The following is a 17,000-nucleotide window of genomic DNA, read 5'->3' as shown; positions in this document are numbered from 1 at the left end:
GTTCTCACTGGGAAAAAAAGTCAAAAAGTGTGTGCTTAATTCTTGGCAAAAAATTCATTATTTTGTGTGTACAGGTACATCGCCCAGACTTTAGTGCGTGCTTTATTCATGTTAAAGCGGTTTAGTCTATGATATCCGTCCTATATGAATGAATTTCATGATTTAAAAATATATGCATGGAAATATGAAAAATGAACATGTTGTGAACAATTATATATGTGTCCGTATGCTATCTTCTGATATGTTATTCATACAAACAAGGCTCTTCAGATGCATCTGCTGTCCATTATTCGAGAACTCGAACTTTCGCAAGCCATGTTTTGTCGGTGCGTCGCACGCGTCCAAATTACATATGATAACTAAAGGATTGCTTTTTCCAAACGTTTTGAAAAAATTTGAGACGTTTTGTTTTCCAGAAACGAGCAAACGAATTAATATTAAAGTGAATAGGATGAATAAAATATACATGGGTGCGAGAAATGTAGCTACATAAATGGGTGTAGATTTGAACTATTTGGGACAAAGACAAGCATGCGAGCGTCTCTTTGTGCGACGTAATTCTTACGACTGATACACACAAACGTACTTATACAAAATGCAGATGATTTCAACAACGCCAAAACATACATTTATTCTTCGGCTCTGCGAGGTGCTACTAAATTCAGTAATCTTTTCCCTGTGTGATATGGGGTATGAAACAACACAATGATGATATGATATTCAAGTGTGTTTTATCACGCTGTACATGACAGACAGCCACGGAGCACATGTGACATATCATCTATTCGAATTTCACAAACGAAATTTCTGTTTAGGCCATATGTTTAATATGCCTTTAACTAAACAGAGCTCGCACAAAACATTGATAACGGTTTCATTTAAGAGAACACGGGTACTTTGAAGTGTAATATAAAAAAAAATCAAGGAACAATATAGCAGCAGACTTCGACGGTTGTGATCTTGGCTGACAAAATTTCAAAGCAAAAATTTTAATTTCTCACAGCCAATTAAATCTTTTATGCGATGCAAACGCAAACGCAAACGCAAACGTTGTTATATTAATAGTATTAACTTTCTAGAACAAAGAGGTTGGCTCTGCGGGTTCATCACGAGTCAATGTTGATACTAAATGACTTATTGCTGCCAAGCCACTTTTGAACAACCCTTCCAAAGACTTCACCATCTAATATTCAAGATTTTGGCTCAAAAAAGACAGCGGCACTTATTTTTCATAAATCTCACGCTTTCATAAAGAAATGCATTCTGTAAGTTAAGTCGGTACGATGTTCACACTTAACACAAGATGAAATATGTGAGGCAGGCTCATTTGTTAGAAGCTGTTATAAACAGGGAGAGGATGAAGGTGACTAACGCCTTGAGTCATAGTTTGTACATGCTAACATGCAATTTCCCAAAACTGACAAATGTTGTCAAACATCGTGCAATCTTGAAATTGTGACTAAATACATAATAAAATGATGAGGAATTATTAATTACGTATAACGAAAGTCGTTTTAGCTGAAGACCAGAATTATCTAAGTATTGCTTCCGTCTCCACATAAAATATATCTTCTGTCAACCCTGAAAATAGTGAATGAATCCTGCCAATGACCAGTGGCGAAAGAAAGCAGACCAAGTTAGGCGATCCATACCCTTCAATAGCATTTTCAAAACCATAGTCGATAATTGTAAAATTAGAAGTACAAGTAAGTGAAACGTGTAAGAGCCATATTTAGGAACTCTCTGCCACCTCACCCCCCCAAACACACACATCAAAAAACTTGCAGACATTACTGCTAATGACTTAACAGAAACTGACCTGATGATCCAACACCCACCAGATGACCTAATAAAATAATGACCCATTAAGCCGATGATCCTTTCAACCAGTTAACCAACACCCCTTCATGATCCGATATCTCCATCACCCAATGCCTCAAAACTCACACAATGAACCAACGAGAACGACTCATTGAAACAATGTCCCATTGAACCAATAACACTGGTCAACAGCAAATTTGGTGTCTCAGTTTTGTAAACTGATTTTGGACAATTTTGATGTGCTGATTCCAAAAATAACACTATTTTTGCTGGGTCAGGTCGAGATTTTAAGCTATCGTTAATTTTCTATTTTTTTACTTTTAAATACCCGAGAAAGGTACAACAGAAGTACTAACCATTTACCTTTTAAAGTTCTATTATCTGAACAAATTTAAATTTTTTAGCACTAGCAATACAAAGAAGAAAGCATTTGAATATGCAATTATTGATTGAATTTCAATTAGGGAGTTTAGGTTTTGCGATTATTATGGGATATTTAAAGATAAAATAAGGCTTTATTTAGCCCATACTGGAATTCAATGGTAAAACTTGTTAAAACACACCAACATATTAATGTAAGTAAAAAATAATAAAAAGTAGAAATAATAAAAATAAGCCGGATGTTTTTTGCTATGTTTGTGGTGAATACACACTTGCACCAAATCGCAATACTGTCACCACCTTTATCAAGCGCGTTTACTATGCATATTGTGGCATGAAGCTCGGCGAGCAAGACAAAAGTTGGACACCTCACATGGTTTGCAAAAGATGCACAGAGCATCTCCGTCAATGGAGCAAAGGCACGCAAAAGTCCATGAACTTTGGCATCCCCATGATTTGGCGAGAGCCTTAAATCATGCAACCGATTGCTACTTTTGTGTTATCAATGTCATGGGAATTAACAGAAAAAATCGCACAACACTGGAGTATCCCAATCTACCGTCAGCTATGCGCCCTACTCCTTATAGTGAAGAAATTCCCGTACTTGTATTTGAAGATACAAGTATTGAAGAAAGCAGTAGTAGCCAGGATGAAACTCAAAGCATTGCCACTACCGATGATGCATCCTTTCCCGATGACAATGATGAGCAGCCAAAATTGTTTTCCAAAAACGAACTAAACGATCTTGTTCGCGATTTAAATTTGCCAAAAGACTCTGCCGAACTTCTTGCCGAACTTCTGCCGAACTTCTTTAAAGGACAAGAACATGCTAAATGGTAAAGTTAAGGTAAGTTTCTTCCGTACCAGGGACCAGGAATTTTTAAGATATTTTGCTCAAGAAAAATAATTAGTCTATCGCAATGACATAGTAGAGCTACTGAAACATCTCGGCGTACCTGAATACAAATCAGAGGACTGGTGACTTTTTATCGACAGCAGCAAAAGGTCCTTGAAATGTGTGTTGTTACACAATGGAAATCAATTTGCATCTGTGCCATTGGCACATTCGACAACATTAAAAGAACAGCATGAAGCAATTAAGTACGTCCTAGAAAGAATTTCTTATGACCATCATAAATGGCTGATTTGCGTTGACTTAAAAATGGTCAACTTCTTGCTTGGTCAACAGTCTGGATTTACCAAATACCCATACTTTTTATGCATCTGGGATAGTAGGGATCGTACTCATCATTACGTGATAAAAGAATGGCCAGTACGTGAAGAGCTTGCAAGTTGTAGAGCAAAAAAGTGATAAACAAGCCTCTCGTTGACAGGGGACGTATTTTATTTCCTCCACTGCACATAAAGTTCGGTTTGATGAGGCATTTCACTAAAACTTTGGATAAAGATGGACGGTGTTTTCAGTTTCGTTGTAAAACCTTCCCCAATTTGTCAACTGAAAAATTAAAAGCTGGTATTGATCCCGAAAATCTTGGCTCTTTAAGCGATGAGCAAGGAGAGCGCTTTCACCATGACTTAAGAGAAAGGTGGGACATGGTGATGATGGCGGACTACTGTTGGAATTTAAAAAGAGATGTGCAAGCACCAAAACATTCGCGACAATCAAAAAAACGAAAATTTAGACCGTAATAATGCAAACATTAAGTTTTCATTTTTAGTTACATGTACTGTACATGAAGTGTATATGATTCTTTCTTGGAATACTGCAATTTTATCATAAAAACTGGCATTTTGTTTTGAAACATCTTGAAAACATGTAAATCTTGAAAACATTGTTTTAAAAAAATATAACTAAAGACGCATAATTTTAAATTCAAATTTGCAAAAAAATTTGACCTCCGAGCGCAAAATGAATGTTATTTCTAGATTTAGCATAGCAAAAATATAGTAAATCAGTCAAAAAATATCAGACACCTTTTAAAAAGTTTCTTTTTGTTGACCAGTGTATAATTCATTGAACCAGTTACCCAGTGACCAAATGATACAATACTCCTAGATTACCCAGTAACTCCATAAGCCAATAACCCAATCATCACATGACCTGATCACTCAATGATCTAATAACCCAATGACCTAATGAACCAATGAGGCAATGATCCAACAACGCAATGATCCAATGATTCTAAAACCTATCACTAAGTTAAATAAAATTGTAGCACACGCAGCATAATAGGTAATTAGATGTATCTAACATTTTTGTAACATAAAATCAATTAACCTTAAGTTTGGACATCGAAAAGTTTACGCACAGCATTGAAAAAGTTTACATAAATGGTTTGAACCGAGTATCGTTACATGTTTGTAAATGTAGATCGTCCAGGTTAGTGGAGTCTTGAGAAGAACTGTTCGTGTTCATTAATCAGTCAACGTCAACAACAACAGTCCTTCTCAGGACTCTGCTAACTTGGACAACTTCGTTTTATTTTACTGAGATATAAAAACGAAGTTCGTTTGTTGTGATCTGTGACTACCTGATTTTTTATGTGGAGCAAATATTCAATAAAAGAAAATACATGGGCAAATATCGTGCTTATATAATTACAGTTGTCCATTTTTTTCTTAACAACTGCTGAACTTGGACACAAAACATAAATATGAAAGTAACATTTCCATGAAAGTCGATCTTGTGCGGAATATTCCATTGTCATACGGCAACTATCTTCCAAAAATTGACCTCCGTCCCAATGTCTTCGGAACACGAGAAATAATCACAATCTTTGGGTATCTTAAACAATTTTATTCTCACTCCCAAAAGTATCTTCCCTATCTCGCCATTCTCACTTCCGTTCTCTCCCCTCTCTACTTCCGTCACACTATGTTTTTTGTATTGTTCCCTATCGTCCCCGACGTACCCGAATGTACAATTGAACCCAACATAACTTTAACATAATTTGCAACAACTATGCATATAATTCATCCGGAACTGAGGGCAATGAATTTGCACACCATTTTCATGTTGGTTTGTTAGCACCCATTCTTAGTTAATTGCTTGCTTTCGCAAGTCCATGTGCATGGAAAAGTATACTTTCATGAACTATGCATAGATCTTCATTTCAAATAAATAAAACTTTCATGTTAGAAGCTTTTTTTAAATTTTATATGGCAATTTATGTCTGACCATCGAGCTTCGCGTATTTTTGGAAGGTTATGCATGAAAAGATGACGCAATCTTCTAACTCCTTTAAAAGGAAAGTGGTGTCGGTTTTATTCAATGGTTTTATTACTGATCGTTTTAAATTCATACAGCAATTAATTATTTTAATTAATGCAATGATGCACATTTGCACAGTCTTCAATCTTCACTGATATAGAAACTAATATTAAACTGTCGCGTGAATCCAATGCTGTTCAGAATCAGGAGATGCAACTTTTTAGCTACAGATTGCATGCAATGCTAAATATATTTTACATTGAAGTCTTGAGGATATAAATCAAAGATGATCTAGCTACATGCCAAACGACTGAAACCTGTCAACTATGAGCTATGATGAAAAAGCAAACAAACATTTGGAAAATAACCAGAAATATTGCTTTCTCTACCTTAAAATTTTCATCGAAGTGGGAAGCCGTTGACGAGTATGACTTTCGAGGACGAAGATGCTTGCCGGCATGAAACGGAATACACCTATGTTCACACAAAAGAAAGTATGATCGACAAAAAAGTATGCAACACCAACCAATGTATAGCTATGCACTGCCAATGATTGATTCCTTTTTCTAACATAGTCCAATATACAATTTTCTTTACGTTTGAATTTATTTTTTTTCTTTTTTAGTTAAAACGAGCCTAACCGTTTTACCATAAACCAGTCAATCAAATTTTGTCCACGATGCAGTGCCTAAATTTTTAATTTGAGCTATGTAAGTTTTTCAGGAAAATTATGGTTCATTTGATCTATAGTTCATTGTTTCATAAGCAAAATTTCGGCTGGCTTTGCAATTGCATGAACTTTTCCTCGAATCTTTTATAAAAAAAACAATTGTTAAATGCCTGGCATCTCTGTTGAAAATATTTAAAAGGAATAAATGAAATTCTTCAACATAGTTTACGTATATTGCAAATTTGCTTTCTATTTCGATTTGTTTTAACTATCTCCAAAATATTATTTGCATGGATACTGGCTTGAACAATTTCGAATGTCGAAATGAATTTTCCAAAATGATTCTAACAAATATTAAAATAAAATTTCGAGTAAATTAAAAGTCCAAGAGCAAGAATCCTTGCTCAAATAATATTTTAATACAAGGCTCTTTCACTCCATTTTTTTTAGAAGTGAAATCATTGTCTGACATAGTATATCATCATCTTTACATAGTTCAGCAGAAAAACAAGCTTTTATCACTCTTAAAATGCATGCAAATATTTTCGTGTTCTTTATCAGAAAAACAATGAATGATATTAACTTTCTAATGAAATGGAATGAAATAGTAATTTTTCTAAAGATTCGGGCTTCATTCCCCACTTATATAGTGTAGACAAAAAGAAAAATCGTAAGAGGTAGCTATTATTCCCCTTCATTTTTTGACGTGTCTCATGTTAACAACCATACCTTTTTTCCAGACCTGTCGTTTCGAAACATAAAGGAGGGGCAATGGTAAAAACTGTGAGCAAACATTGCTTCACGGAATTCTTGGGTGACAATACTTTCCCCCAGGAGTGTCCTCTGTCGACCTGTGTTTTTCTACAAATGATTATATAACGAAACAATTCCATACATCTCTTCGCATTTGAGGAAAGCCGGCATGTGAGTTTTGTAAAAAGTAGTAATCTAAAGCTTAAATATGGTAAACAAAACCAATCCTTTCAGAAACGTTTTGTACATGAGACTTCAGTGATGATTTTAAACCGTATAACCTTTTTTGTATTGTTTTCTTAGAGACTGTATTTTTGTTTAATAGAGACAATCATTTTGTTTTCTGTAAGAATCAATAAGCCCGACATCGTAATTCTCTCTTATATGATTAATGTGATCTTCGTTATCATTAGATGACCACTCACCACCTTTGATATTATACAAATACCCGTGTGTTACGATCTCTTCTGGGAAGATATCTCAAAAGTTAATATAATACTCATTTTCAATATAATCGCTATCATCGATAATAAATGATCCCTTTAACGTTGACACCACTCAAAAAGAATTGATTATTTTAATGTGGTCATTTGTTGCAGTTGTTGCATAACTACTTTAATACTTTAGTGTTATCATCAGGAGAGCACATCATCCAAAAAACGGGGGGGATCTACGTTCTAGGAGCAACTCTTGGGGTGTCTTTATTTCATAGAGAAACATAAAATTTTAGCTGCACCTATTTTCTTCGTACTCTATCAGTTTATGGATCGACTCTTAAAAAATCTGGCTGTCATCCTCTCCCCCCTCACACCCCTAATGTGCACCCCCTGGACATCAATGAAAGGATTCTTTTTTGTATGATGATAACCCTTGTACCTTTCTTTTACTTCGTGTCTCTCTAAAGTAAGCACCTTTCTCAATCAATGGTCTCCAATGTATAAATTTTTATAAAATCACCCTCTTGACTTACCATGTCAGTAACACGGTACCAATTTCTACATCTTTGGCCTGTTTTGTATCTTTTTAGATTGATATTAATGCTTCCAATAGGTTTTTCCTCCGATTGAGAAATGCGATAGATGTTCACAATGATACTTCTACATTAAAAAAAAGTTAGAAAAAGATAGAAAAGGCTTATGTGTTTATTTAAAGTAATCAGTGAACCCTAGCTCATACTAAGTCCCAGAGAGTAAGAAACTTCACCTCGTTTCGAAACGTCAAGTTCTATATCAACAGAGGTTTATCGGCAGATATTTTTATGTATTATACAACACTGTCAATATTATTTTTTATCATTTTCTTCTCTTTCAACGTCAAACCAAGGCTTGAAAATTTTTTTTCTCACGCTCATAGGGGTACGGGACGGGCGGCAGATTGGTAGCTGCTGGTAGGCTTATGCGCACATTTTTATTCTTGTTACATTATGCACACTTCTTAATCATGACATTTCAGTAATCCATGTTACAGGATACTAAATGTTGTTTTTATTCTTGCTAAGGTGAGGATCAGATCGCTCAGCAGATAACCAACATAAACGTAGAAAGCAATTTATTCGTTTAACATGAAACAACAAAAACCCAGCAATTCGTGCAGTAAAATTGTTTAGCACTGGAAAGTCAAGTCTATAAATCACGTGATTTTTCTACAACAATTTTAAATGCAATGAATTATATCAACTATAGGTACAGGGGCGGATCTAGGATTTTGGATACCATAGGCAAAACATTATGACGTCATTCAGTGCTAAACCTATGACGTCATACTTTGCAAAACATACTACACTATTTATGCTTTCGATAAATTGTTTAAATCAAACAGTCTAATCATTCAGCTATGCAGAATCTTGTAGATCTCAATCGTATAAATACATAAAAACATTGTATATTTATACTTACATATCACAAGGTCGTTGATTTTCACTATTCAGATTATTGAATGCACACAAGACTGTTTCGCCCCATATCAGGGCTCATCAGCATGCCTAGGAACACTTTAACGCAAAACAAAAAATCGTGATCCGGCATGGACAGCCCTGTGAGAGCCGAATTAAGCAGACTGGTTATGGCGCCAGAAGTTCGCCTACACACCTTTGAAAAGGAGTTTGGTTAGAAATGGGTGACTATATGGGATATTTCATGGATGTGATATTGCTCAATTTTTCACCATCCCAGTCAATTCCAACCCTTTACCCCCTAAAATGAGCACTCTGGTTTTGAAGGCGCCAGAAACTCGCCTTTCACACCTTTAGCAAATAGCAAAAGGAGTTTGGTTAGAAATGGGTGACTATGTGGGACATTTCATGGATGTAAGATTGCTCAGTTTCTTACACCATCCCAGTCAATTCCAACCCTTTACCCCCCACCTAAAATGTGCACTCTCATTTGCCAACAAATGAGCAGAATGTAAATGTAATGTAATAGTCAAAATAGAGCTTTGTATAAAGAGTCTTTGTGAAGACTAAAATTTGGTGTAAGGAAAAATTATTCTATTTATGCCTAACAATTTTTGTGAAAGTAAATTTATGTCGACAACGGCCGAGTACCATACACGTACTCAGCAGTTTTAAGTTTGGAATGTATATAGGGGAAAAAACCTTTATCGGGCGAGCTATTAGTTTGATGCAAATTCTATTGACGTTACTATTGTGTACAACGCACAATAAATGGTTAACATATGGACATTTCAACAAAATAAAAAACTAGGATATGAATAAATTCATGCAAATTTTAGCCTTGTATTTCCAACAGCAAAAGTATTAATAACCTCACCAATATCTGGTACAATTTCCTGATGAATTTGCATCATAGCCAAACCATTTAAGCGTTCCCCAACCATGGTACTTTGCTGATAGTTTTTAAGTGTCCTAAGGGAAGAAATAGATCGTTCACATTCACAAGAGGTAATGGGGAGCGTTCTTAAAATACGTAGTAAAATTTTAATGTTTTCAAATCCGGCGAAATGAACAGATTTTAAAGTCTGGGCAATGTTATCAGGAAGGAGGCCGCAGTGGGTCTCCCAATAAGTGTACCACAACCTAAGTTCAGCATCTAAGGCCAAAGGATTTGGCAAATCATCATAATAAAAGTTAGCCACAGTTTTGAATGGCTCTTTCCAATCCACCCCATCTCTTGTCATGGACATCATTTTCGTCGGTACAATGCTAAGGCCTTTATAGACATTCACACTCTCAAGGTCGAATCGTGATTCTAAAGAAGATTGCAAATGATCTAGTAGAGGAAGAGTAATTGCACGTTTATAATACTCAGAAATGGTTGTGTGGGGAATATTTTCCTGGTCGTTTGTTTGCGCACTGTTCTTGGTTTCCATTCTTCAATGCCAACTTTTGCTGCCAGTTCAAGCGCTTCGTCATACCAGGTGTCATGATAAAAATCAGAGGAATTCCTCATGTTCACCACCTCAGTTTTCAAAGTTGAAATTAAATGAATACCATCCATTATATCGATACTCTTACCCTGTAATAACTGTGTTACTGGAAGAGTTGAATCAAGAATATTTCTCGTGATAACTAAAGCAACGACGAAATCAAACCTGTCAATAAGTTGAAACAAAGATGAGGCATCAGACTGAAGCGACGGTTTGAACTCACCATCTAGATTTTCAGACATATCGTTAAGGGTGGTGTATACAGGTACAAAAGCTCTTGGAATGTATCTAAACCTTCGATACGTTCTACCCATCTAGTTTTGCAAACGTCTGTTAATCTAGTCTTTTTCGAGTTTGTTTCTGAATTACGTATATGTTTTTCAAAGGGAATATTGCGAGTTTGGGAAATTTTAATAAAATTAGTGGCATTGTTAACATGTTTCAACATATCATTGACAACACGTATACTCAAAGAATCGCAAATGGATAAGTTTAACCTATGACTATAGCAGTGTGTATAAAGAGCCTTTGGGTTAAGCTTTAAAATTTGAGCTGCTAGACCATTAGTGCAACCAGCAACTGAACCAGCCCCATCATAACCTTGCCCCCTACAATCATCTATTGATAAAGTCAGTTCCTTTAGAGCCTCTAAAAGTAGCTTGGCAAGTTGAGCACCACTTAGTCCCCACTTACAAAAAGAAATGAAATGAATTCTTCCCTGATATTCATATCGGTATCAACAAAGCAAAACAAGAGACATTTGTTCTTTATGTGAAGAATCAGATGCTTCATCAGCAATAACAGAAAAAACTTACTTTTTGATATCAGAAATAATCTGATTACTGATTACCTGGCCACAACATTTAATGATTTTATTTTGACTTGTTTTAGAAATATAACTTCTATTCTTACCACAATTCTTTAAATGATTTTCTAAAACTTTATCCCCTCTCCTAACTCCATAATTGAGTGTTTCAATGAAATTACCAACCCCTCCAGATGAATAACAACCAACAGTAGGGTGATACTTGGAATCATCACGATGCCCACGAAGAGGTAAACCTAGACGTCCACAAAAAATGACAGAATCAATAATTGGAGATAGTATTTCCCTATTCTGTTCTATTTCTTTCTTGATACCAGCATCCATGATCATCTCGATAGGCTGCAGAGTACCTGATATTTGGGAACGCAAAGCATCAAAATTGGTGATGTGGATGCATGCAAACCGACTTCCCTCCCTTTACTTTTTCCAGCATGTTGAGTGAAAGAGCATTTAGCATTCTTCCAATCTTGAAGAGGTTCAGTAAACAACTTTTTTACTTTACTGGCCTTGCCTGGGAATCTATTGCCAAACAACACACACGATAGACAATACGCACCATTTTGTGAAGGTGAATAGCAAAGCCATTCATGCTGGTCTAGCCAATCATGCCTAAATGATCTGCCATTAGATTTAGGAAAATGATACTTTTTATCTGGTTTATATACATTTTTTATCAAATGACATATTTCAGAATTATCCATACCCTTAACTTTCTCCCTATACAAGGAAACATCAAAATTATGGGTTAAAACAGCAGGTTGCATATCACCAGAAGTTGGAATACCAGGCAATAGTTCCTGGGATGATGTGTGAAGCAAAAGACTATTGGCTTTATTTAATGTCTGAGCAAGAGCTGCAGCAGAAGAAAAACTCTCATTGGGCATCCTTTTAAAAGTTGGTTGGGCAGCAGGCCTATTAGTTGAAGTAAAAAAATTTGAAATGTCAACTGTTTTTGGTGCAATATTTGGAAAAATTTTGACAAATTTTCGTTTCTCTGTTGTTGAGCTGCTAGAATTAGACTGTGTACAGGAATTAGACAATTTTGCTTCAACCTGTGGGCATGGAAAATGAGAGGCACAAAATGATTAGACTGAAAAGTCTCACCTGGTTGTACAGATCCTTCATGACAAAACAAAATATTAATAGCATCCAAACCTCTTTGGCTTAATAACCGGGCTGAACAATACGATTAAATAACAATTTATATCTACTTTCACCAGAATCAGGATAAAAGTATGAATTTTTCTACCTAAAACAGAAGATAGGCCCAAAATACAAAGAAAAGATGACCATTTCTGGTCATTACAATTTAAAATAGCCTCCTGTTTTACCAGTTCATCTGTTGTATATCCAGTGTCTAAACATTCTTTAGACACTGACAAAGGCAAAAGATTGTTTAAGCTTTGGGCAAAGTAATCACTGTGCTCACTTATAACAGACAAAAGCATGGGTGTTGAGCATAAAAAGCAGCATGAATAAATAGCTCAAGCGATGTTAAAATTCGCAAAGTAGGGACCAATGCATTGTTACCTACCAGAACTAGGAAGCTGAACTGTAGAGGCAATTGCCAGAAGCTTCAGATCTTAAAAATATTCAAGAAAAGAAATTAATATTTTGTTTGGTAGATTGATTGCATTGTATGAATGAATTGCTGACTGTAGACAAAGATATAGCCTAGCGAAATTGAGATTTAACCATTTTACACGTATATATAAATACTACAATACGATATATATAATTATAATATATTTACCTTATTGCAGTACAAGTCTTTCCGTCATGAGCGTGCTTTGGCACATATATTTCAGCTCCAAAATTTCGACACAGAGTATGGTCGGGGTCATAAATTCTATCTAACAGCTGCTCGTTAGTAAACATAGGTCGAACGTCGACCAATAAACGAGAATAAAGCTCATTAAGGCATTTTAAATCGTTTTGGCCAACGCAGACTGAGCAGTCTCGTATAAATTACCACAACACAATGAAGACATTATAAATATCACAAAACCGTAAACTGAGCACAGAGGCTGTTCAGAAACAATACGAGTGTATGTTAATTTTCAATTGCCTAATTTGCCTAGTTCAACTATGCTTATCAACAGCAATGATTGGTTGGAATTGCTCAAGTTAGGCAAAAAATTGACCAATGAAAGCATACGGTTGCAAAAATTGCCCAATCAGAATACCTATACACGATGTCAAGTTAGGCAAATTCATCTTGTTTAGGCAAATTGCTAACAACCAATCAAATGGCTAGATCGCCTTCTTGACTTAGGCAAAATGGCTGCTTTGCCTAACGACACGGAGCTTTATAGATAATCATACGCATCTGGACTACGATTCATATCAAAATTACGTCATTTAATTGCACAACATTTCTAAACAAAAGTCAGATGATTTGACTGCGATAAAGTGCTATTCATAGTTTCATAATTCGATAAATTCGTATCGAATCTAAGTCGAAGTATATTTTGGTAATTTCACCATAGGCACTTGCCTATGGTGCCTACCCCTAGATCCGCCCCTGCTATAGGTACATTTCAAGCATACATTCATTGTACATTTATCCATCATCGTAGAACAATATGAACCAGAGTATAAATAAATTTAAATAATTTATCAAAAATTACCTGAATGGAACCTCGTTTGCACACATATCAAATTCAAATGTTTCTTCAAATTGGGGATTGATGCAACCATCAGCAATCTATACGAACTCAAATCAAACTATAATACTTACTTTGAAATTGTATAGTGTTTGAACAGAGTAGAAACAAAAGAATCTAGACGATCCAGACCTGACATATTCATAAATCGTGCTTTGTTTTCTTCATGAGTGAGGAATTTGCTCGTTGAAATGAATATTTCAAACAGTTTTTATGTTTCAAAGTCACATCACTTCTTTTATGAAAATTAGGTTTTTCGAATTGATTTTATCTCGAAAAGAAATGTGTGTGGTGCTGTTTGAAGAAAGACTTGAGCATTTGAACCGAAACATTGTTGTTCGTTCGATGTCAATGTTTCGTCATACTTCCTATCTGCACAAACACTACGAAGCAAAGGTAAGTCTCATTTGAACAACAAGGATTGTTTGGAAGTTAGAGTCTATATGGGTGGATAAAACTTAGAAAAAACGACATTAAAGGATTGAAGCCACGTTGCCGAGAATATTTTTACCTGCAGAGACTAAACGAATAAACAGTGGCCATTAAAGCGATTTGGCTCGAATAAGTTGGAAGTCAATAAGAAATAATTGTATCGAAAGACATTAATAAAATTAGATGGCACGTTATCGTGTTATTTTGTAATATAGCAAACATTTCACCTTCGACATCTTGCTCTGATTTGTGAACGGAATGTGAATTGACACAAGTGTAGAACAATCTTTCAAAGCACAGTCCAAAAGATCTGTTGCCTTGTGAATTGTCACAAAAAGGATGTCAGCATCGTGGTAAAGAGAAACATCAACGTCACCAGTAACGGAGAAGTTGGTCTAAAAGACATTCAAAATTCAGAAAAACGATGGAAAGTAGTAAACCACAGTAGAATGTCACAGCCTCCAGTTTTCAATCTTTACAACAAACATTGATCATCGCTTAATTTTAAGTGAAATAGAAGGTCCATTTACTTAAATAATTTTACATGATATGGTATCTTCATTGATGAAACTTACTTTTTTCTCATTTTCACTTCTGTTTTGGATCTACTATATTGACAACTTATCTTGGAGCAAGCTTAGAAAGCAGCCATTTTTCATTTCTCTTATTAATCAAAATTTGGGTTCACGTGGATTGTTTTGAGTTTAAGATTAAAAGCAAAACATGTTTTATGCTAAATAGGTATAACTAATCACCAGTCAAAAGACATTTCTATGATATTGTAATGTGAACAAGAAAAACTCATTCCGATTGTTCAAAGTTGTTAATTAAAGGAACTACATGCATCAGTCAAAAAGTGATGTTTTACCTGATGTTGTAACATAAACCACTCCGAATACGTGAGTTCATTTGACAAATTCATCTTTGATATGTCGATTACAGCTTCTCCCAAAAAATCATCTGAGCCAACCAAGTCATGGTCGAACAAATCAATGCAAACTTTTGTTTCTTGCAACTCAGTTTCTTCCGATGTGAATGAAAATATTTCTTGGAAAATCGGATTGACAGTCCGTAGCTTTCTTCTTGTCGATTTCACTCCTTCATTGTATCTATGATTTTTCCAGAAAACCGTAATTTTTGCATGCCTTCGTGTATGATTGTGAAGTACTAAAGCTCTCAACTTTTCTTCTTCAAGTGCATTGACAAACAATATACATGTATACTAAACATTCTACTGAGTTTTTTCATAAGTGCATTATCCCTACTAATCAGCTGACCGCCAATCATCTTCATAGAATATTTTCATCGCGAGCAGTTATTTTATGTGTTCGTTTTACCTGTCAGGCACTATTTTAACAGCTGCATAAGGATCGGAGAAGCCAGTGAGATTTCTTGGAACCAAATCTCTAGCCTGGATAACTTTGATTAGCAAAAGTTTTGCGTCACTGTTGTATTTCAATGCGACCTGGATTTCACCAGTGATATCTACTCCATTTGGTAGCGCTATGCTGGGGTCCAGTCTATGATATAACTCCTTGATAAAGTTCGTTCCATTAACCTGTGAATGTTAGACTGTATGAGAGAAAAACTTAATGCATTGGGAACACGGGCATCAATCAGGGGAACCTTCTTTGCCAGGCTGATTTCTTGTGAAAGTAAAAGAGCGTCATAACCATATCTATTAAAACTATTGATTTTATATATTAGAGGCTGTAACAGATTCATGAACGACGTTCTTAAATACAGTTTTTTTACGTTTCAAATGAAAGCCTTTGTTCACTCTTCTATAAAAGATCAGTCCTGGATCAGCACTAACACATTTGCCGAAATGATGAAAAGCGTTGCTCTGGTAAAAATTATCCATAGTTACCCCACAACAAAAACTTCTAAAAGCGGTTTATCAACTGTTATCCCACAACAAAAAAATTCAAGTGCTGTAAGGTTTTAATGTTGCACTGTTACTTATTTATAATTAATTTATATTAATGTAATGTTTTGACTTCAGAAGATAACTTGACACACGAGCATCAATGAAGTGAAATATAACACTGTACATTGTTAAAAATTCCGTCATATTAGTCGTATAAATCCGTCATACGTTTGTATCTATGGCATTTATGTTTAATATTCCAGTTTTCACCTGTTTTGAGCCTTGCATTGCTTCCTTTCTCGAATTTGTGTTGATGAATTTAGTTTTTGCCTCCGCTATTCGAGCAATTGTACCCAAATTATGTTTTTTCTTTGCATGGATGTCATGATCACATTGAGACAGAGAGCACAGAGTTCTCGTACTGCGCGATTTCTTTGTTGGAAAAGATGTACTATTACCCATCGTGGGATTTAGTTAAGCTCGCATCAGTCTCCACCATAAATATTCTTCAAATGCTTTAACCTATTTCCTCTATTTTGCCATTAGAAAATTTGACTACAATTCGAATTGACTTTTGTTGTGGGTCGAGTTACTTTAGTTACGTCGGCATGCAAAACTTAAAGATTGATGATTACGTCACCACTTAATTACAAAAAAAGCAAAAAAATTGCAATATGAAGCTACGCTCACGTCTTTACTGTTTGTAACACATTCAGCAAATGGTAGATCTCTCTCGCATTTAGGGAATTCTAACGTGTTTCAATAGTAGTCTCAGTCAACTTGAGTTTTTAGTAAATATTCCAATTTCATATTTCTTTTTGTAAAATGTAGTACTTGTAGTCAAACTTGTTTACCATCCAATGAAAATGAAAATTCGAAATCAAAGTCTATTATGAATTATGATTAAACAACATATAAGCTAGGCAAGGAATAGTGGAATTCTCAAACTAGTTTTGCAAAGGGAAAAAATATGAAACTGACTCAGTGGAGTCTGAAAAAGTGCTTATTTTAGTTATTTATGCAAT

General features: G+C 35.2%; 1 protein-coding gene across 1 annotated transcript; it reads right to left on the bottom strand.

The window, feature by feature from the left end:
• Window positions 1–5,421: 5,421 nt before the first annotated feature.
• On the bottom strand, window positions 5,422–16,563 carry LOC124446399 (synaptotagmin-7-like). The gene is made up of 8 exons (XM_046997243.1): window positions 16,246–16,563; window positions 15,443–15,663; window positions 14,974–15,214; window positions 14,333–14,500; window positions 13,638–13,714; window positions 7,768–7,894; window positions 6,774–6,905; window positions 5,422–5,848 (listed from the first exon to the last, which is right to left on the bottom strand). Exons 1-8 carry the CDS (start codon window positions 16,435–16,437, stop codon window positions 5,774–5,776), a joined length of 1,233 nt encoding a protein of 410 aa, XP_046853199.1. The 5' UTR covers window positions 16,438–16,563; the 3' UTR covers window positions 5,422–5,773.
• Window positions 16,564–17,000: the final 437 nt, after the last annotated feature.

This window comes from Xenia sp. Carnegie-2017, unplaced genomic scaffold (assembly GCF_021976095.1).
Source record: "Xenia sp. Carnegie-2017 unplaced genomic scaffold, XeniaSp_v1 HiC_scaffold_22, whole genome shotgun sequence".
In the NCBI taxonomy this organism is placed as follows: Eukaryota; Metazoa; Cnidaria; class Anthozoa; order Malacalcyonacea; family Xeniidae; genus Xenia; species Xenia sp. Carnegie-2017.
The sequence above is the reverse complement of the archived record's forward strand: the minus strand, read 5'-3'. Positions and strand labels throughout refer to the sequence as shown.

What these genes read in the sequence shown, in the direction of transcription:
- LOC124446399 (XM_046997243.1), bottom strand. Translation starts at nt 16,437, where the DNA reads ATGGGTAATAGTACATCTTTTCCAACAAAGAAATCGCGCAGTACGAGA. An exon ending in GGTTTATGTTACAACATCAG is followed by an intron (nt 14,501 to 14,973) that starts GTAAAACATCAC and finishes AATGTCTTTTAG; the next exon opens with ACCAACTTCTCCGTTACTGG. An exon ending in ACGACAGGTCTGGAAAAAAG is followed by an intron (nt 5,849 to 6,773) that starts GTATGGTTGTTA and finishes GTGTGAACATAG; the next exon opens with GTGTATTCCGTTTCATGCCG.